At 40.6% G+C, this 21774-nt stretch overlaps 1 protein-coding gene across 6 annotated transcripts in view; it reads right to left on the bottom strand.

Moving 5' to 3' along the window:
- The window catches only part of CREBRF (CREB3 regulatory factor), a 90218-nt gene that overhangs the window by 20821 nt on the left and 47623 nt on the right, over positions 1 to 21774 (bottom strand). For all 6 annotated transcript variants that reach the window (XM_070076425.1, XM_008255394.4, XM_051843622.2 and 3 more), the window contains 4 exons: positions 16997 to 17191; positions 14892 to 15081; positions 13666 to 13739; positions 1177 to 1299 (listed from right to left, as the gene is read on the bottom strand). In XM_070076425.1, the coding sequence (XP_069932526.1) occupies positions 1177 to 1299; positions 13666 to 13739; positions 14892 to 15081; positions 16997 to 17191 (582 nt within the window). The remainder of the gene's footprint in view (positions 1 to 1176; positions 1300 to 13665; positions 13740 to 14891; positions 15082 to 16996; positions 17192 to 21774) is intronic.

Genomic DNA, 21774 nt, shown 5'->3' with positions numbered 1-21774 from the left:
TCTGCCTCTTCAGTAAATAAATAAATCTTAAAAAAAAAAAAAGATCAAAATGCTTTGAAATAATACATAAACTATTAAAGAACAAATTAAAGGGCAGGTATTTGGCCTAGCAGTGGATGCCCACATCCCATATTGGAGTGCCTGGGTTTGAGTCTCAGATCTGCTCCTGATTCCAGTTTCCTGCTAATATCCATCCTGGGAGGCCATTGAGACTCTGCACAAGGGAGACCTGGGCTGAGTTCCTGGCTTCTGGCTTCAACTTGGTGCAACCCAGGCTTTTGGGTAGTAAATCAGTGGATAGGAATTTGCTCTATCTGCTTTTCAAAGAAAATAAATTCTAAAAATTAAATAAAAAAAATATTAAAACAGCATCAATCTATTTAAAGAAAAAGGCAAACAAATTCATATTTACTACTCTGTTTTGCTTAACAAGTAATGAATTTACCATTTTGGTACTAGAATAACCTACACAAAAGTAGAAAACAATTTAACAGTTTAGAAAAAGACTGATATTTAGGATCTACTTGTAACCCTAAGGTCATTTTCAGTATAAATATAGTTTTGTTCAAGATAAACATTTTAGCTTCCATTCTATCAACTGAATTTAGGGGGTTTTCAAGGTCTGTTCTCTGTTGTGACAGTCTTAGCATGCCACTGACCTGTAAGGTGGTGTGTACCCATGGTAGCTGAGCTCCTGGACCGTTAAGAGTTACCCTGTCTATGTCCACACTGACTGTCTCTCTCCTCCCTGTCATCTCTTAGTCTGCCTGGTTCTGCATGCCTGCCTCTCTGACCCTCCTTACACTGTACAATCTGTATAGGAATGGGAAATCAGATAACTGACTTTCTTAGAATCCTGTGAAAAATGTTACTGAGTACAAAATGTTACTGAGACGCCTGACAGCTCAGAGTCTTCCCTCCTTCCTCCCAAAAGGAAAGTTAAAGTTGCTCTACGTTTGTCTACATTTGTCAGCAATTAAGACTAAATTACATATTGTAGGAACCAGGAGTACATGTTTACAAACACTGAATCTCAAAAGGCAAAACTATTCTAAGGGGAGTAACTACAATGAAAGCACTTGACATTTTCCTTAAACTAAAATAACTTTTAATACCTACTTAAATCATATACGATATGTTACTATTTGTTATGAATTTATCCAATTTGCTTCTTACCAAGAGTATCTTTTATAAGGATTTCAAGCTTCTGTCCCATGTTGGGTCCTCTCTCCTCTCTTGGATTCTGTACCCGGTTTACAATCTCTTGTTTGATGGAGTTTATTACAAACAATAAATTATCTGTAGAACAGAAAAAAAAAAAAAAAACAATTTGGACCAGGTCACTAACAAGGAAGAGCTTGCTTTTAATTATGTAGTAATAAATATTAATTAAAAACAGAGAATACAATATACTCTGGTTTCTCTTCAGATCATGTAAATCTTTCACCTTTTAAAAATTAAAAATATATAAGAAAACATTAAGTAATGATGGTTATAAGTCTTCCTAGCGAAAGAGACTAACATCAAATAATGTGTCGCTTTTGGTAACACATGTAGATACACATCAATGTCTACTGGCCTGTAAGCAATTTGACTTACTTGTTTTCATAGCTGTAAGACCTATGAAAATGCCTGGCACATCAAATCACAGTAAATGTTTATTAAATAAATCAAACCAAGTTCTTCAAAGAGAAAGGCTTTACAAACAAGTTTCACCACTTTAAAAAGCTTAAAAAAAGCAAAGTAAAACAAAAGGAAAGAGAAGGAAGGAAATAATAAACAGCAGAAATCAACAAAGCAGAAAACACACAAATACACACAATAAAGAAAATTAACAAGGCCAAAAGCTGGTTCTTTGAAAAGATCAACAGAATTCACAACCTACCCTCTATCCCCTTAAGGAAAATCGATCACAAAAAAGAAAAAGAAAACACCAATCACCTACATCCAGAATGAAAAAAAAGGTTATTACTTCAGAATCTATAAATATGAAACTGATAAGAAGAAAATACAATGAATTTGAAGGAAATGGACAAATTTTTTTGAAAATGCATCTTAACAAAATCAACAAGAAAGGCCGGCGCCGCGGCTCACTAGGCTAATCCTCCGCCTAGCGGCGCCGGCACACCGGGTTCTAGTCCCGGTCGGGGCGCCGGATTCTGTCCCGGTTGCCCCTCTTCCAGGCCAGCCCTCTGCTGTGGCCCGGGAGTGCAGTGGAGGATGGCCCAGGTGCTTGGGCCCTGCACCCCATGGGAGACCAGGAAAAGCACCTGGCTCCTGGCTCCTGCCATCGGATCAGCGCGGTGCGCCGGCCGCAGCGCGCCGGCCGCGGCGGCCATTGGAGGGTGAACCAACGGCAAAGGAAGACCTTTCTCTCTGTCTCTCTCTCACTGTCCACTCTGCCTGTCAAAAAATAAAAAAAATAAAAAAATAAAAAAAAAAAAAAATAAATAAAATCAACAAGAAGAAGAAATGGAAAATTGAATAGTCTATTTCTAGTACAGGAATTAAAAACCAAAAACTCTTCCCAAAAGAAAATCCAGAGAGTTTTTATGGTGAATTATATCAAAAATTCAATGAAGAAATAAAATGGATCTCATCAAACTTTCTCAAAAGAAAGAGGGAAGGAGGGAGGGGGATGGGGAGAGGGGAGGAGAGAAAAAGAGAAGAGATTTCCTGGCCTAATTCAATCTGTGAGGCCGTGCATAAAGAAACCATAGAGCAGTAATCTCTCTCTCTCTCTCTTTCTTTTTGACAGGCAGAGTGGACAGTGAGAGAGAGAGAGAGAGACAGAGAGAAAGGTCTTCCTTTGCTGTTGGTTCACCCTCCAATGGCCGCCGTGGCCGGCGCACTGTGGCCGGTGCACCGTGCCTATCCGAAGGCAGGAGCCAGGTGCTTCTCCTGGTTTCCCATGGGGTGCAGGGCCCAAGCACTTGGGCCATCCTCCACTGCACTCCCGGGCCACAGCAGAGAGCTGGCCTGGAAGAGGGACAACTGGGACAGAATCCGGCGCCCTGACCGGGACTAGAACCCAGTGTGCCGGCGCCGCAAGGCAGAGGATTAGCCTATTGAGCCGTGGCGCCGGCCTAAGCAGTAATCTCTCGATTATAGATTTGCTCTTCCTCAACTAGTAATACTGAAAATACTGAAAAAAGGGCAATCTAGACAGAGGTTAAACAGAGAAAATAAGAAATAATGGGGAAGGAAACAGGTTAAAACTATATGCAGGGCCGGCCGGCACCGCGGCTCACTAGGCTAATCCTCCGCCTAGCGGCGCCGGCACACCGGGTTCTAGTCCCGGTCGGGGCACCGGATTCTGTCCCGGTTGCCCCTCTTCCAGGCCAGCCCTCCGCTGTGGCCAGGGAGTGCAGTGGAGGATGGCCCAGGTGCTTGGGCCCTGCACCCCATGGGAGACCAGGAAAAGCACCTGGCTCCTGGCTCCTGCCATCGGATCAGCGTGGTGCGCCGGCCGCAGCGCGCCGGCCGCGGTGGCCATTGGAGGGTGAACCAACGGCAAAGGAAGATCTTTCTCTCTGTCTCTCTCTCTCACTGCCCACTCTGCCTGTCAAAAAAAAAATTAAAAAAAAAAAAAACTATATGCAGGGCCAATATTAAAATAAACAAAGAAAGTACAACTAACCCATAGGACAATATGAAACAATGTATGCTTCTTCGTTTATTTATCTATTTGAAAGGCAGAGTTAAAAGAGAAGGAGAAAGAGAGAGAGAGAATCTTGTATTTGCTGATTCATTTTTCAAATGGTGACAAGGACCAGGGCTAAGCCAGGCTAAAGTTGGGAGTCAGGAGCTTCATCCAGGTCTCCCACCTGAGTGCAGCTGCCCAATCAGTTGGGCCATCCTCCACTGCCTTCCCAGGCACATTAGCAGAGAGCTGGATTCAAAGTGGAGCAGTTGGGATTTGAACAGGAATCAAAACGGATGCTGATGGGGGGGGGGGGTGTGGAAGCTATTGTAATCCATAAGCTGTACTTTGGAAATTTATGTTCATTAAATAAAATAAAAATAAAAATAAAAACAGGATGCTGGCACCACAGACTTTGTCTTAACCTGTTTCGCCACAGCATTGATCCCCTTATGCTTTTTCTCCATGGATAAATGAGACAGACCACTATTTGTTCAAATACAAGTAAGGACATTGGCAAGAATCTGGACTTAAACAATGAGTTTCTCCTATATTTAGCAAGTTAAAAAATTAGCTTTAAAAGAAAAAAGAAACACTATAAAATGAAAAATAAAACAGGAGAAGAGAACAATCCAACATGGGAAGCAGGATACACAGCAGACTCATAGAATGGCAGATGTCCTAGACAGCACTCTGGCCTCAGAATCAGCCCTTAAGGCATTCGGATCTGGCTAAAAAGCCCATGAGAGTACTTCAGGCATGGAAAGCCAAGACACTCTGGCACAAAAGAAAAAAAAATCTAAATGAAAGATCTCTGTGAGTGAGATCCCAGTGGAAAGAATGGGCCATCAAAGAAGGAGGTACCTTTCTCTGAAGAGAGGAGAGAACTTCCACTTTGACTATGGCCTTGTCTAAATAAGATTGGAGTTGGCAAACTCAAGAGGCTTCTATAGCCTTGGCAGCTCATGACAAGAGTCTCGGGTGATTACTGATGTCATAAATAAGAGTGTCAATTGTTAAATCAACAACAGGAGTCACTGTGCACTTACTCCCCATGTAGGATCTCTGTCCTTAATGTGTTGTACTGTGTGAATTAACAGTATAGCTAGTACTCAAACAGTACTTTATACTTTGTGTTTCTGTGTGGGTGCAAGCTGTTTAAATCTTTACTTAGTATATACTAAATTGATCTTCTGTATATAAAAATAATTGAAAATGAATCTTGATGAAGAATGGGATGGGAAAGGGAATGGGAGATGGGATGGTTGCGGGTGGGAGGGTGGTTATGGGGGGAAAAGGCTGCTATAACCCAAAAGTTGTACTTTGGAAATTTATATTTATTAAATAAAAGTTAAAAAACAAACAGAGCAGAATAGGTCTTCTCAAATCTTGGCAGTGGCCATCCAAGCACACTGTTGGAGAGGAGAGGGCAGAGGAGGCAAAGAAAGGGTATAGGGGAAGAGCTCTCACTCTGCCATGAAACTGTGGCTTTAGAAATAAAAGCATCTAGCTTTCAAAAATGTCATTCCTTGTATGAAATTATAGTAATTATAGATGTTCTTTTTAATGGCCTCACTTTTCAAGATATTAACTTGACAAGCCTCTATTCTTATAAAATACCTTAAAGATATTTTTCAAATGTCTTTGATTTTGAATCACAAATTTTAGAAACCCATGGGTTAACAGACAGATAATAGATAGTAATTGCTCCACAAAGCAGTAATAGAGTAACTCCTGGATACCTAGGAAAAACAAAGCATCACTCACAGAGCTCAATGTCAAAATGCTTCAACAGGGAGTGGGCATTTGGTTTAGCAGTTAAAATACCCACATCCCCTATCATCAAGTGCTTCCTACCAATGCAGACCCTGGGAGGCAGCAGGTGACAGTTCAAATAGTTGAGTCCCTGCCACTCACGAGGAGACCTTTGAGTTCCTGGTCCCAGCTGAGCCCTAGTGGTTGTGAGTATTTGAGAAGTGAACCAGCAGATGGGAGCTCTGCTTCAACAGCAAGAAAGAATATAAGAAAATGGATATTACTTCCATTCCAACAAACCAACTATTGTTTTACCTAATTTGTTTATCTTGATTAGAGTTTCTGAGTGGCCATTAAGAATAAAAACATCAGTTCATTTCACAAGTTGTAAACTTCACAGCTGGTAATCCTCTTTCTACCCTCACAAATGGAAATAAGATAATCAAGGTAAAGGATTAAGAAAGCTGCACAAAGTTTATTGAGTGCATACATCCCAGACCTCGTGCTAAACTTAAGAAAATCCCTAGAAACAAATCATAATTGGGACTGGCACTGTAGCATACCAGGTAAAGTTGCCACCTGCATCACCAGCATCCTAAACGGACACTGGTTGGAGTCTTGGCTGCTCCACTTCCTATCCAGCTCTCTGCTAATGTGCCTGGGAAAGCATCAGAGGATGGCCCAAGTGCTTGGGCCCCTGCACCCATGTGGGAGACCCAGAAGATGCTCCTTGGCTCCCCACTTTGGCCTGGCCCAGCCTGGTCATTGAGGCTACAGGAGGAATGAGTCAGTGGATGGAAGAGTACTCTCTGTAACTCTGCCTTTAAACTAGATACATAAATCTTTTTTAAAAAATTGATCATTTTGCATACTGTTCCACTTTCAGACACAATTTACCCAAGAGTCACACACTGAAGAAGACAGTTTTAGAGGCAAAGGAACATACCAACTGTCATGATACCAGGCTTAAACTGAGCAAGGGAGGTGGTGGTTTTTATCAAAAAAATTTCCTAATCCCCTAATGTGCTTGCTATGAAAGAGTTCCAGATACAAGAGAGAAAGATCTCCTCGGCCTGGAAGGATCTCCTCCTCTAAGCAGCCTACTCCTTCTTACACATGGATGCCTGAGAGATGATTTTCTAGAGGTACAATGATGTGAAAGACTGGGAAGCACTCTGGTTTATATCAAAACCAATGCTTTCCAAATATGCCAGATGATTACATAACAACAACCTAGGAAAGCTAAAAATACGGATTCCTGTGCTCCACTTGCAGATACCAATTCAGAAGATCTGAGGAGAAGCCTAAAAAATCTGTATTTTAAAAGTACTCAGGGAGCTGGCACTGTGGCACAGCAGGTAAAGCTGCTGCCTGCAGTACTGGCATCCCATATGGATGAAACCCAGCCGGTTTTATCTGGCTGCTCCACTTCTGATCCAGCTCTCTGCTATGGCCCAGGAAAGCAGTAGAAGATGGCCCAAGTTCTTGGGCCCCTGCACCCACGTGGGAGACACAGAAGAAGCTCCTGGCTCCTGGCTTTAATCAGCTCAGCTCCGGCTGTTGCAGCCAGTTAGGGAGTGAACCAGCAGATGGAAGACCTTTCTTTCTGCGTCTCCTTCTCTCTCTGTGTAACTGACTTTCAAAGAAATAAATCTTAAAAAAAAAAAAAAAAGTACTCAAGGAGCTGGCACTGTGGCGTAGTAAAGCTGTTGCCTGCAATCGTGGCATCCCATATGGGTGACAGTTCAAGTCCTCGCTGCTCCACTTCTAATTCAGCTCCCTGCTAATATGCCTGGGAAAGCACTGGGAGATGGCCCAAGTCCTTGGGTCCCTGCACTCATGTGGGAGAAGCCCCTGCCTCCTGGCTTCAGACTAAAAACTGGCCCAGCTCCAGCTGTTGTGGCCATTTGGGGGGTAAACCAGAGGATGGAAGATTTCTCTCTCTCTCTCCCCCTCTCTCACTTTCCCTCTCTGTGTGTGTGTGTGTGTGTGTGTGTGTGTGTCCTTTCTCTGTAAACTGTGCCTTTCAAATAAATCTTTAAAAAAAAAAGTGCTCAGACATTCCAACAGCAGTCAAATTTTGGGAAACAGAGATCTAAGCTATCCGCACAAAGGTTAAAAATTTCATTACTTAATACAAGGGAAATTATAGTCAACAAAATGGACTACAACTGTAAAATTGAAGTAACAAATTATGGTGGTAACAAGTGGATCAGTTCATTCATGTACAGATGAAATATGGCTTTGAGGAGCCACAGATACAGACATACATACTAAAAGGAAGAAAAGAATGAATAAAAATGGGGCCAGGCTGTGGTACAGCAGATCAATACTGGGACACCAGCATCCCATTATCAGAGTGCCACTTCCAATCCAACTCCCTGCCAGTGTGCCTGGGAAAACAACCGATGATGACCCAAGTACTTGAGCCCCTGCCACCCACGTGGGAGACTGGGATGGAGTTCCTGGCTCTTGGCTTTGGTTTGGCACAACCCTGGCTGATGCAACCATTTGGGGAGCAACCCAACAGATGGAAGACCTTTCTCTGTCTCTCCTTCTCTCCCTGTCACTCTACCTTTCAAATATGTAAAATAAGTCTTAAAAAAAAGAATGAATGAAAGTGAACATGTGGCTAACTGAACTGATGAATAAAAAGGAGAGTAGCCAAAAGCTGGGAAGAACACAAGAAAAATAAATAACAAAACCAAAGAAAAAAGAGTAGTCAGCGAAGTTAACAGGCGGTGAATAAAATTCTGAAAAGGGAGACCCAAGATGGCAGAATAGGGTATAGCCACACTAAATTAAGCTGCTCTGGGATATTAAAAGAACAGAGCAGGGACTATCTTTCCGGGGATCTGACTGACGTAAATTTTCAGCAAAGAAGTGGGGGGAAAAAAAAGCACAAAGACTGCATGGGACCAGAGGAGACAGAGACATGGCTGCATCCAGTTGTACAACACAGCCAGCTGCCAGCAGTGGCTGCCATCTTACCATGCCAAGGTAGGAAGAAATCGCTGTGTGCCCCGCCACTCATAGTTTTAGCTGAGAGGGAATTCCACACTCACCTACTGACTTATACTTTAGTCTGGCGAGATGACTGGGATCTGAGCAACAGCTGGGCTTGCAGCAGGGATGCCGCCTTGTTTCCTTCCCCTCCCCCACTCCTGCAGAGTATTATACTTGGCAGCGAAAAGTTAACACAGCACACCTCTGTTCTCCTATCAGTATCATAGTCAGAGTTAGGACAACATGTGGGGCAAAGGACAAATCCTTGGCATCCTGCAACTGTGGGATTTTTTGGGCATTAGCCCCAAAGCTATGCTTACCCACTCTATGTAAGCAAGGAGGATTCACCTTAGTATCTGGGGGTTAACACCAGAAACAGCCCCTAAAAAATCTGTTCCCACTCTGGGAGATCTGGATAATGACCCTGCTGTACCCTACAACACCAGTACTGTAACAAGCTGGTTTTTTTTTTTTTTTTTTTTTTGGTAAAGATTGATTTATTTGAAAGAGAGTTACATACAGAATCAGAGAGAGAAAGAGAGACAGAGGGAGATCTTCTACCTGCTGGCTCATTCCCGAAATGGCCTTAATGACCAGGGCTGGGCCAGGCCAAAGTCAGGAGCCAGGAGCTTCTTCTGGATCTCACATGTGGATGCAGGAGCCCAGGGACTTGGGCCATCTTCTGTGCCCTTCTCAAGCACATTAGCAGAGAGCTGGATCAGAAGTGGAGCAGCAGGGACTCGAACTGGTACCCATATGGGATGCCGGCACTGTAGGCCACAGCTTACTGTGTCACAGCCCTGGCCCCAAACAATTCGTTCTAAGTTTCTTGGTGCCACTGGAATCTACCCGGTGGAAACAGGGAGGAATCTACCTGCATTCCACCTCCCTGGACTCATGCCCTCCAGAATAAAAATCTCCTGTATACCTAGTAGTTGTCTTGTAGGACTGAAACAGGGTTGAGTTCTTATCCCCTAGTCCTAGAACTAGGGCTATTGGCATTATAAGCCATTGTACCACCTGGACTCACCTAGCAGAACCACCAGAGGATGGGTCCATGTGTATCACATAGTCCTAGAGCCATAGTAATTGGTGTCACAAGCCCCGGCATCACTCAGGCTTGCAGTAGGACAAGGGGGCAGCTACCATTGTCCCCCTCAACACCAAGAATAAGGCCCTGGCTATCACATTTGCCAGAAGACTGACACTGAACTCATCAGAATTATTCATCTTAAAGCCACACTTCTATACCTACAAACTGCAGCAGACTAGTCCATGGTATCATTTATAGACATGGCTAACATTAAGACAAAAGAGGGGCCGGCACTGTAACGTTGTGGGTAAAGCCACCATCTGCGGTGTCAGCATCCCATATGAGTGCTGGTTCAAGTCTTGGCTGCTCCACTTCCAACCCAGCTCTCTGCTATGACCCGTGAAAGCAGCGGAAGATGGCCCAAGTTCTTGGGCCCCTGCACCCCCATGGAAGACCTACAAGAAGCTCCTGGCTCCTGGCTTTGGATCGGCACAGTTCCAGCCATTGTGTCCAATTGGGGAATGAGCCAGAGGATGGAAGACCTCTGTCTCTCTCACTCTGCCTCTCTGTCTCTCTCTGTGTAAATCTGACTTTCAAATAAATAAATAAATCTTTAAAAAGAAATCATGCAAGAGCCTACAATCCTGGGTTAACCTAGAACCAAAGCCAAAGCAACAATCCAAACACACGATACAAAAAGAAAAATACAAACCTATATCCTTAATGAATACAGATACAAAGAGCCTCAACAAAATACTAGAAAATTGAATCCAAAACTACATCAAAAAGATGATACATCACCATCAAGTGGGATTTATCCCAGAAATGCAAGAGTGGTTCAACATTCACAAATCCATGTCATAAATCACATCAATAGAATGAAGAGCAAAAACGATATGGTCATCTAAAGATGCAGAGATAACATCTGAAAATATCTGATATCCCCTCATGATATAAAAGAAAACTCTCCACAAAACAGATATACAAGAATCATTCCTCAAACTTATAAAAGCTATATATGACAAAACAACAGTCAATATCACATTGAATGGGAAAATCTGAAAGCACTTCCCCTCAGATCTGGAACAAGACAAGGAGGTTCACTTTTGCCACTCCTATTCAATATAGTACTGGAAGATTTAGTGAGAGCAATTAGAGAGGAGAAAGAACTAAAGAAGGTCAAAATTGGAAAACAGGAAGTCAAAGTATCCATGTTTGCTGATGACACGATATTGAATGTAGAAAAACCTACATATTCCACTAAAAAGCTGTTAGAATTGATGAACCAATTCAGGAAAGTTGCAGATTATAAAATAAACATACGTACAAAAAACAGGTTTTTTGTATGCTAATCATGAACTCAGAGAAAGAGAAATCAAGAAAGAACTCCTATTCCCAACAGATACACAAAAAAATCAAATATTTTTAAAAAGTCATATATTTAGGAGTAAATTTAACCAAAGAAGTGAAAGATCTCTACAATGAAATTATCCAACACTGATGAAAAATCATCAAGGAAACAAACAAAAAAGATATTCCCTGCTCACTGATTAAAAGATTCAATAGCATTAAAATGTTTATACTACCCAAAAGAATCTATAGATTCAATGCAATTCCTATCAAAATACCAATGACATTCTTTACAGAACTAGAAAAAACAATCCTAAAATTCATATGCTATCACAAAAGACCCCAAATAGCCTAAGCAATCCTGAACAAAAAAAATCAAGCTGGAGGCATCACAATACCTGACTTCAAAGCACACTAAAAACCTATATAATTGCCGGCACCGCAGCTCAATAGGCTAATCCTCTGCCTTGTGGCGCCGGCACACTGAGTTCTAGTCCCAGTCGGGGCGCCGGATTCTTTCCTGGATGCCCCTCTTCCAGGCCAGCTCTCTGCTGTGGCCTGGGAAGGCAGTGGAGGATGGCCCAAGTGCTTGGGCCCTGCACCCCATGGGAGACCAGGAGAAGCACCTGGCTCCCGCCTTCGGATCAGCGCGGTGCGCCGGCTGCAGCGCGCCAGCCACTGCGGCCATTGGAGGGTGAACCAATGGCAAAGGAAGACCTTTCTCTCTGTCTCTCTCTAACTGTCCACTCTGCCTGTCCAAAAAAAAAAAAAAAAAAAAACCAACTATATAATTGAAACAGCATGGTACTGGCATAAAAACCAATACACAAATCAATGGAATAGACTACAAAGTCCAGTAATTAATCCACAAATAGCCAATTGATTTTTGATGAAAGTATTCAGATTTTACAGTGGAATGAGGATAATCTCTTCAACAAATGGTGCTGGCAAAATTGGATTTATATATGTAGAAGAATTAAATTAGATCCCTACTTCTCGGCCAGCGCCGCGGCTCACTAGGCTAATCCTCCGCCTAGCGACGCCGGGTTCTAGTCCCGGTTGGGGCGCCGGATTCTGTCCCGGTTGCCCCTCTTCCAGGCCAGCTCTCCGCTGTGGCCAGGGAGTGCAGTGGAGGATGGCCCAGGTGCTTGGGCCCTGCACCCCATGGGAGACCAGGAAAAGCACCTGGCTCCTGGCTCCTGCCATCGGATCAGTGCGGTGCGCCGGCCGCAGAGTGCCGGCCGCGGCAGCCATTGGAGGGTGAACCAACGGCAAAAGGAAGCCCTTTCTCTCTGTCTCTCTCTCTCTCACTGTCCACTCTGCCTGTCAAAAAATTTAAAAAAAAAAAAGATCCCTACTTCTCACTTTATACAAAAATGAACTCAAGATGGATCAAAGAACTAAATTTAATACCTGAGACTTACTGGAAGAAAACATACGGGAAACACCCCAAGACATTGTCATAGGGGATGACTTCTTGGACAAGACCCCCAAAGCACAGGCAACAGAAGCAAAACTAAACAAATGGGACTATATCAAACTCAGAAGTTTTGCACAGCCAAGAAAACAATCAACAGAGTGAAGATACATCCAACAGAATGGGGGAAAAAATCTGTAAATCATCTATCTGATAAAGGATTAATATCACAAATATATCAGCAACTTAAAAAGCTCAACAACAACAACAAAAAAACAACCAATCCAGCTAAGAAATGGGCAAAGCACTTCAACAGATAGTTCACAAAAGAACAAATACAAATGGCCAACATATATATGAAAAAATGTTCAACACCACCAGCCATCAGGGAAATGCAAATCAAAACCACAATGAGATATCACCTCACCCCTCTCAGAGTGGCTAAAATCTAAAACACAAGAGAGTTTCAAATGTTGGCAAGGATGTGGACAAAGGGGAACACTTATACACTCTTGGTGGGAATGTAAATTAGTGCAGCCACAGTGGAAAACAGTGTGATTTCTTTTAAAAACTAAAAATACACTTGCCATTTGATCCATCAATCCCACTACTGGGGATGCACACTCAAAAAAGTTGAACACATGTATCAAAGAGATACCTGTACACCATGTCCATAGCAGCACTGTTCATGATAGCCAAAATTTGGAATCAATCAAGATGTCCATTATCACATGAATGGATACAGAAAATGTGGTGTGTGTATGTGTACAACAGAATATTTTTTCAGCTGTAAAAAAGAATGAAATTCTACCATTTGCAGCAAAATGGATGCAACAAGGGGACATCATGTAGAGTGAAATAAGCCTGACCCAAAGACAAATACCACATGTTCACCCTTACATGTAGGAGCTAACATTAAAAAAAGGGAAGAAAGAAAAGAGGAATTCTGTAAATATCAGTGTTGCTGCAAATATAGTTTTGCAAAATTTTTTCTTGTAATTTTGTCAAACCAATGATTAAGAAGGTTATACTACTATAGTTTAAATGATCTTTGATTACTTTACAATTTACTCTATTTGGTTTCAAATGGTCATTTTTCCATTCAATATTGCTTAGAGCCATTTTTTATATTCCCATTAAACTACTATCTTTGTTTTTTACTTGTTAAACTTATTTGGCAAAATATTAAGACTTTTTACTTATATTACTTACAATACTTATATTACTTTGTAATATAAATATAAAATATATTATCTCAAAAACAAAAAAATTAATAAAGAGATTCAGAGGGAGAGTGGTAAGGAGAGAGGGAAAGGGAGGGAGGGAAGAAGAGAATAGAATACCATTATGTTCTTAGAATTGAATCTACAAATCACACTGAATCTATTAAAAAACTAATTAAAATTTTAAGAAAGTTTTAGAAAGCCAAAAAAGCCGAAATTCTGTAAAGTTTATGTTTACCATATTCTGTGTTGAGGCCCCATAATTTCACTTTATTAGCTTCATATTGGGCTTTTTTCTTTAACCGACAAGCTCTGTGAAAGGAAGGAATGATTAGTTCACTTTTCAAGTGACATTCAAAATATACTTCTTTTTGTTGCTGTCAGACATTTTCTACTAGCAAACAAAATAATCTCTGCCTACCGATATTTAGCAAGAAACTGAGTTGCCAAAAAAATACAATTCAATAATTTATCCAAATTTATATTTTTAATTTCAGTACACATTCAAAAGTCAAGCTATGACTAGTATACATGGGTTAGAGTAGTGAAAAAAAGGTAACAAACAAAAACTAATAATATCAAGTATTGTAGAGGATATGAAGTAAGCAGAATCCTCACAGGTTGTTGGTGAGAATGTAAAAAAGTACATATAGCTACTCTAGAAAACAGTTTGAAGGTTTCTCATAAAGCTAAAAATACACAACTGGGTTTTTATCCAAGAGAAATGAAAACTTATGTTCACACACACATCTGTAAGTGAATGTTCATGATGGTTTTATTCATAAATTGCCTAAAACTAGAAGCAAGCCAAATGCCCTTCAACTGGTGAATGGGCAACCTGTAGGATATCCTTGCAAAGGAATACTACTCAGTAATAAAAATAAATAATTCTTTGAAACAACAGATGAAATCCATTAAGTGAAAGCTAGACTCAAAAGGCTATAAACAGTCTATTTCATTTACATGACATTCTGGAAAAGGCAAAATGATAACGACAGAAACAATCATGATTGTGAGAGGCTAGGGTAGGAAAATGGGCTTGCTTTATCATTTGTTAAGGTGATGAGAAATCTTCCAAATTTTTACTGTAGTGGCAGCCATATGATTAGATGTTTGTCATAAAACATAAGAGTCATAAAAATGCACATCAGAAGGGATGAATTTTACCACTAGTAAGTTATACTTCAATAAATCTCACTTGCTAACAAAAGTAATCTTTTTCATTGTAAACAAACAAAAGTTTGCTAACAAAAGTAATCCTTTTCATATACTAGAATACACACTTGAATACATTCACTTCTCCACTCCTAAAAATTTCTTCTATAAAACATGTATATAATTCATTTTTATAGTATTATAAAAGAAAGATATGACCTTTGAAGGTCATCTTTTCTATAAAGTTATGTAGTGTCTAACCTCACCTCTTGGGCTTTATTCACATGAGTGAACATTATTAGCATTTACCTGGAAGCCAGCTTATTTTTTTCCTTCCTTGACCTTGGGCGGGCTGTTAAGGGAAGCTCACTGACTGGAGTCAGGTCACTAATCACCTTATTCAGCTTGCGCAGTTCATTGCCTATCTGGAGTAGTTTTTTAGGGTTTGGAGTCAGGTCTTCTACATCAGTTCTCCGTGACTTCTTTACTGCATATTTTCCTACCAACAGTTCAAAAGAAGTTTAAGTTAGGTCATTTTAATGAAATGCATTTTCCACAGCCACATTTTAAGTAACACTCCTCCTCACCCTGCAGCTGTAAGAAATGGTTCCAACCTTTTCCAACTGCTTAGCTACCTACCCCTGGGTTTCTAGCTTTAGCGGACAAATTCCCAACTATTTCCATGGTAGTACTAAATATCTCGAATCTCAGGATCAGAGGGCAAGTTTAACTGCACACAAAAATCAGGGATAGTGCACAACGTGTGGTAAGAAAGTTTGGAGATTTTACCCAAACCAATGTGTATTAGATCCTGGCACCGAAAATTTGTAAAACATACGTTAAGTTTTTGTGTTGGACTCAAAAATCCAACAAGTGGGGCCAGTGTTCCGACATATTGGGTAAAGCCACTGCCTGCAATGCCAGCATCCCAAATGGGCACCAGTTTGAGTTCCAGCTGCCTCACTTCTGATCCATCCAGTTCCCTGATAATGACCTGGGAAAAGCAGCAGCACATGGCCCTAGTCTCTGGGCCTCTGCTACCCACATGGGAGACCTGGAAGAAGCTTCCAGCTCCTGGCTTCTGCCTGGCCCAGTTCTGGATGTTACGGCCAGATGGGGAGTGAACCAGCAGATGGAGGATCTCTCTCTGTAACTCTGATTTTCAAATAAATAAATAAATCTTTAAAAGAAATCCAACAAATAAGGATCACCTTGTTTGAAAGCTTCTAAGAAGTGCTGAAAAATAACATTACAGAAAACTCAAGTGGTCTCAACCTAAGACTCCACAACAAAACGGATGGCTCTGCCCTCCAAACTTCTTCAGTATACCAAACAATTTCCATATTATATATCACATGCAACCTAGAATTATCTATTGGACTTATCTTTTCATTTCTGGTAGAAAACTGATATAAAGCAAAACCTTGATTATTATTCACTGAGAGTACAGTGCAGGCCCAGATGCCAACAGAAAGGAAAAAATGAGGCCTAAGTATACTTCAGATACAAGTCCTGTCCTTAAAAATGCTTAGCAATTCAAATCTGTAGCATGAGTGAATATTAAAAACTGTTTATGGAGAATCAAGCTTATTAGTACTTTCTCCTTTCTCATCTTTTTAGGTAAAGACAACATTTATGTACAAGAAAATCTACTTAATCACAGCATCCAGGTTCAAAATTCAAAATCTGATGCATCTGGGGCAGGTGTTTAATCAAGCAGTTGAGAAGCCTCTATCCTACACTGAAGTGCCTGGGTTCAATACCCATCTCCAACTCCTGACTCTAGCTTCTTGCTACTGCAGATCTTGGGAGGCAGCAGTGATGGTTCAAGTAGCTGAGTTCCTGCCACCCATGTGGAGACCTGGACTGTGACTCTTGGTTTTGACCCACCTCTCTCTCTCTCTCAAAAAAGTGACCTGCCTAGGATTATAAACCTCTTTCTTCCAATTCTGTCTCCTCATGTCTTTTCTTTCTACCCTTTGCTCCATAACTATTCTTTTTTTCACTTCCTCCCCTTTTCTTCCCACCACCATTTTAAATCCAATCTCCCCACATTTACATTTAGATCTGAGGATTGGACAAGAATGGAAAAGAGAGCTGCTAGAGCCCATTTGCCTTCTCCCCAGCTCTTCTGTTACAGTAACTGACAGGTCAGGAATAGCAACCTCCTTGCCATTTCCTGGATGAGTAAGTAGAGTAAGAAGGGACTAAAAGGGAAAAAGTGTTTACATGGTGCCTCCTCTCATGGTGCCTCCTCTCTTCTTAACTGATGGCTCTCAACACTGGTTAAAGCTATTTGTAAGTAAAGGGCAGTCATTTGCTAAGAACAGTTGAATAACTGGGCACATTAAGCACTATGGTGCAGTATCTCTATTTAAAGCAAAACTGAATTTTTTACTGCAATCCTCTCTTACCATGGTGTAAGCCATTCTTCTGATACATGTTACTTGGCAAGGTATCTCGGTTCCATTCAGATGGCCTCAGAATCCTCTCTTGCTGTGATGGTGTAAGTTGTTCACTATACTCCCAGAAGTACCTTCTTTTACCTCTCTTCCGAGAGGATATTGAAGTCATCTCTTTCAAGTCTTCTACAGAATCATTTTCAAAGCCTTAAAAAAAAAAAGATTCCCTAATTTTTTAAGCTCCATAAATTTCAATAAGCCAATCAGGACAAACAAAATGATCCTTTTGTGTGTAACTTGACACATTTTATCTGAAGACACCATTGGCATGTCAAGGATAATAAAAGGGCCTATAAAATAACTATGTATATCTATAACTCAAAAAATAGTGATTAATAAACATAGATAACGACACTGTCTCTTTTTGTGTATCTTCAAATAGTACTGAGAAAACAAATATAGGCACAAGAGTGTTAAAATACTCTTATATAATGATACTAGACACTATACTGTGATTTTTAAATACATTCCTTTGAATATTTGTGCATCTGAAACATTCTAGGTAGAAAACTGTGTGCATTTCCAGGTGTCCTAGTTTTGTGAGACGGAACTATTTTCTTCCTATTTCCCACCCAACTACTTTTAGAAAAGTACAAAAAATAACAGTTCTCACAAACATTATCAAGTAAAAGTTTATATACCTGTTCGAGCTAATATTTTACTGGAAGCAATTTGCATTTACTTTACTTTTTAAGATGGGGGTATCTTCCGTACTAAAGGGAAGTTTCCGAAAATATTTAATTCTGAGCTAGAACTGTTGGTCAGATCCAATTCAAAATGAACTACGAACCTAAAATACTCTCCGAGAAGGATCACCTTAGACATACTCTACAGCACTAATGCTAGGTACGTGGGAGAATGGGAATGGGCCATACACAGACACACAATTCCAACTCTAAGGCAGCCAGGAAGTATCAGGTAGCACTGAATTGACCAAGCAAATGACCATTTTTTTCTCCTTAAACATCTGAATTTTATAATTTTACCAAGTTTTTTTCAGAGTAAGAATCAATAAGGAATATATAGTCTACAATATAAATATATAATACAAATATGTATTCAGATATATCTATAAATATAAGTTAAATTATATCATAGAAAAGGCAAAACTATAGGAACATAGTGGCTGCCAGGGGTTGAAGATGGATTAATGAAATGAGGGAATTTTGAGATACATCAAACTATTCTGTATCTTGATTCTGGTGGTGGTTAAAAGACTACATTGAAATTCATAGAGTTCATGTGTTGGAAATTTAATCCCCAAATTCATATGAGGGTGCTACAAAAAGTTCATGGAAAAGATGTTAATTTTTATGCAAAACGTTTTAAAATCAATGCATATTTGTTCATAATATGCATTTTCCACAAACTTTCTGAAGTGCCTTAGATGTTGCTGGTACGGTATTTGGAGGGTCATTAGAAATAGATGAAGCAGTGAGGGCAGGCCTTCACGATGGCATTTGGTACTTTCTAAGAAAGGGAAGGGAGACTGAGCCAGCAGCTTGGTCTGTATCACCCTTTGCCATGTGATGATGCAGCCCTAAAGCTCCCACCAGATGCTGAGCAGAGCTGGTACCTCCAGGACTTTCCAGAACTATGAGCCAAATAACTTCTATTCTTTATAGAATACCCAGTCAGGTATTTCGTTACAGCAACAAAAAACAGACTAAGATATTTTGTGAAAACTAAACCTCAATAAGCTTAAAAAAAAAAAAAAAAGATTTGGAGAGAGTGATTTCTGAGCAACTGTTAGGACAAACTCTGTAGCACTGCTGGCATTAACAGTATGTAATTGTATTGTATATATGATACTTTAAAACAATATGCAGGGGGTTAGTGCTGTGGCGTAGTAGGTAAACCCAGCGCCTGTAGTGCTGGCATCCCATATGGGCACCAGTTTGAGTCCCAGCTGGTCCACTTATGATCCAGCTCTCTGCTATGGCCTGGGTAAGCGGTAGAAGATGGCCCAAGTGCTTGGGCCCCAGCAACCATGTAGGAGTCCTGGAAGAAGTTCCTGGCTCCTGGTTCCTGGCTCTGGATCAGTGCAGCTCAGGCCATTGACGCCAATTGGGCAGTGAACCAGCGGATGGAAGACCTCTCTCTCTCTCTCTCTCTCTCTCTCTGCCTCTCCTTTTCCCTCTGTGTAACTCTGATTTTCAAATAAAAAAATCAATTAAAAAAAAAACATATGGAAAGCAGTGTGACAGTGAGCTGTAAGTTCTAAAAATGATGCACAGAGGCTGAATCACAAATAATCTCTAGAAGGCTGTTTTTTAGAAACTGTGTTAGATATATAAAACAACAGCATTGGCCTATTGTGTTCATATTTCATTTTAAACTAAATGTTTTTATTTTGTTCCGGTTAACAATCCAGCTTTAGAAAAGGTGCAAGGGTTACAACATGTCACCAGAAATGGCCTTTTACAAAACACCCTTGTTCTATTAGGTTAAGCAAAATTACTGGCTCACAGATTGACTGGAAACACTTTAACCCCAAAAGATGCACCAACCAAAACAGTCATCTTCCTACCAATATAAAGAACTCATGTTCAACATTTAAGTCTACCCCAGCCCAAAACATGAAAGAGTATGTGGTTCATCCCCCTAGATACTCCAATAGACTCTTAGCAAGCAACTACATTTGCTTCTCCTCAGGTGGCCTGGGTTTCTGGCAAAACACTGTATCCCTCTTAGTGGCGGCCAGTGTTGTAGCACAGCAGGTTAAGCCATCAACTGTGACACTGGTATCCCATGTGGGCACCAGTTCGAGACCCAGTTGCTTCACTTCTGATCCAGCTCCTGGCTAATGTGCCTGGGAAAGCAACAGAAGATGGCCCAAGTACTTGGGCCTTTGCACATGTGGGAGACAGGGATGGAGTTCCAGGCTCCTGGATTCAGTCTTGGCCAGCCCAAGCCATTGTGGCCATTTGGGGAGTGAACCATTTATTGGAATATCTGTCTCTCCCTCTCTCTCTGTAACTCTGCCTTTTAAATAAACAAAACTTTTTTTAAAATTTCACTGGAAATTTCTAATAAATGGGTGAAAAAGAGGTTAGAAACCCTATTTACACTAAGTAACATTCCCATGAAAGGCTGACAAAATTTGGCAGAGCTGGGAGTGAGTCAGATCACAGGATGCAAGCATCTAGCTCCAAGTGTCTAACTAGCTAAACAGTCTGGATGGATTTACTTCTCATACTCACACAGTCCATGTCAACTCTGAAGAGTCATGAAACTTTTTATTTATTTTGTCCCACCCAAGTAGTTACTAGTCTTATTTACCTACATATGTTCAGTTTCTTTTCAAAAAACTATTTAAGAGCCAACAGTTTTCTAACATAACATTTTCCAATAGCATATACACTAAATTCACCATTACACACGTACAATGGACTTGTTGACTAAAACCATCCACCTTTCAATATGGAGACTAACCATGATCAAGTTAAATGCAGAAGAAGTCTCATTTCCAAATCATTAGGTCTACCATTTAGGGTCACTTAATATTTCTCAAAGTATGTTCTGAGCAACACTATTAAAATAAGATAGAGCTTTACTCCCAAGTGCATGCTGTGGTCAATGAAGTTTGAAAAAAAACCTCTCATTTAAGGGGCCGGCGCTGTGGCGCTGTAGGTTAATCCTCCGCCTGCAGCACTGGCATCCCATAAGGGCGGCAGTTCTAGTCCCAGCTACTCCTCTTCCTAATCCAGCTCTCTGCTGTGGCCTGGGAAAGCAGTAGAAGATTGCCCAAGTGCTTGGGGCCCTGCATCCACATGGGAGACCAGCAAGAAGCTCCTGGCTCCTGGCTTTGGATCAGTGCAGCTCCGGCTATTGTGGCGCTCTGGGGGAGTGAACCAATTGAAGGAAGACCTTTCTGTCTCTCCCTCTCACTGTCTGTAACTCTATCTGTTAAATAAATAAATAAAATCTTTAAAACAAACAAACAAAAAATCCTCTCATTCTGAATCCCTCATTTGCCAAATCACAGTGCCAAATCACATCAACTTATTAAAAGAATGTGGGAAATCATAGCAGTAAGTTAACTCCACTCAACATTAAGTCACATAAAGCAAGGATCAAGTCTGTTCTGTTCATCTCTACATAGCCAATACCTAATAGAAATAGGACACGATACAAAGCAGATACGCAAATTCTCTTTAACAAATCAATTATTTTATTTATTGAAACATTTCCCATGGAGCCTTTTCTCTTTTCTTTTTGCCTGAAAGATCACATATTGATCTAACTCATCCAAAGAAAATCAAAAAGGCTATCTTTACTGTCTAAAATTCAGATCAGTGCAGGGTACTGCCATTAAGCTAGTAAAGTCAACCATAAAAAATGTTTAGAGAGGGTGGCTTGGAGATGAAATCTTCAATCAGTGAAGTAAAAAATATGATGAGAGCATTTAAAAGCAGAATACATCAAATGGAAGAAGAATTTTCTATCTGGAGGACAAGAATTTTGAAATGACCCAATCAGACAAAAATAAAGAGAAAAGAATTAAAAAGAATGAAGAAAGTTGATGCTAAATATGGGATACCATTAGATGACCAAGCAAAAACTGGAAGAATTCACCACCACCAGGCCATCCTTACAAGAAATTCTGAAGGACATTCTGCATTAAAAGTAAACATCGTGAAACACATGTCTCCACCAAATTCACTAACAGAGCAGGTAGAATCATTATCCAATCAACAAAGGACAGGTCTTAGTTCTTATCTATCAAT

This window comes from Oryctolagus cuniculus, chromosome 6, assembly GCF_964237555.1.
Source record: "Oryctolagus cuniculus chromosome 6, mOryCun1.1, whole genome shotgun sequence".
NCBI lineage: Eukaryota > Metazoa > Chordata > Mammalia > Lagomorpha > Leporidae > Oryctolagus > Oryctolagus cuniculus.
This window is presented reverse-complemented; position numbering and strand designations above follow the sequence as displayed.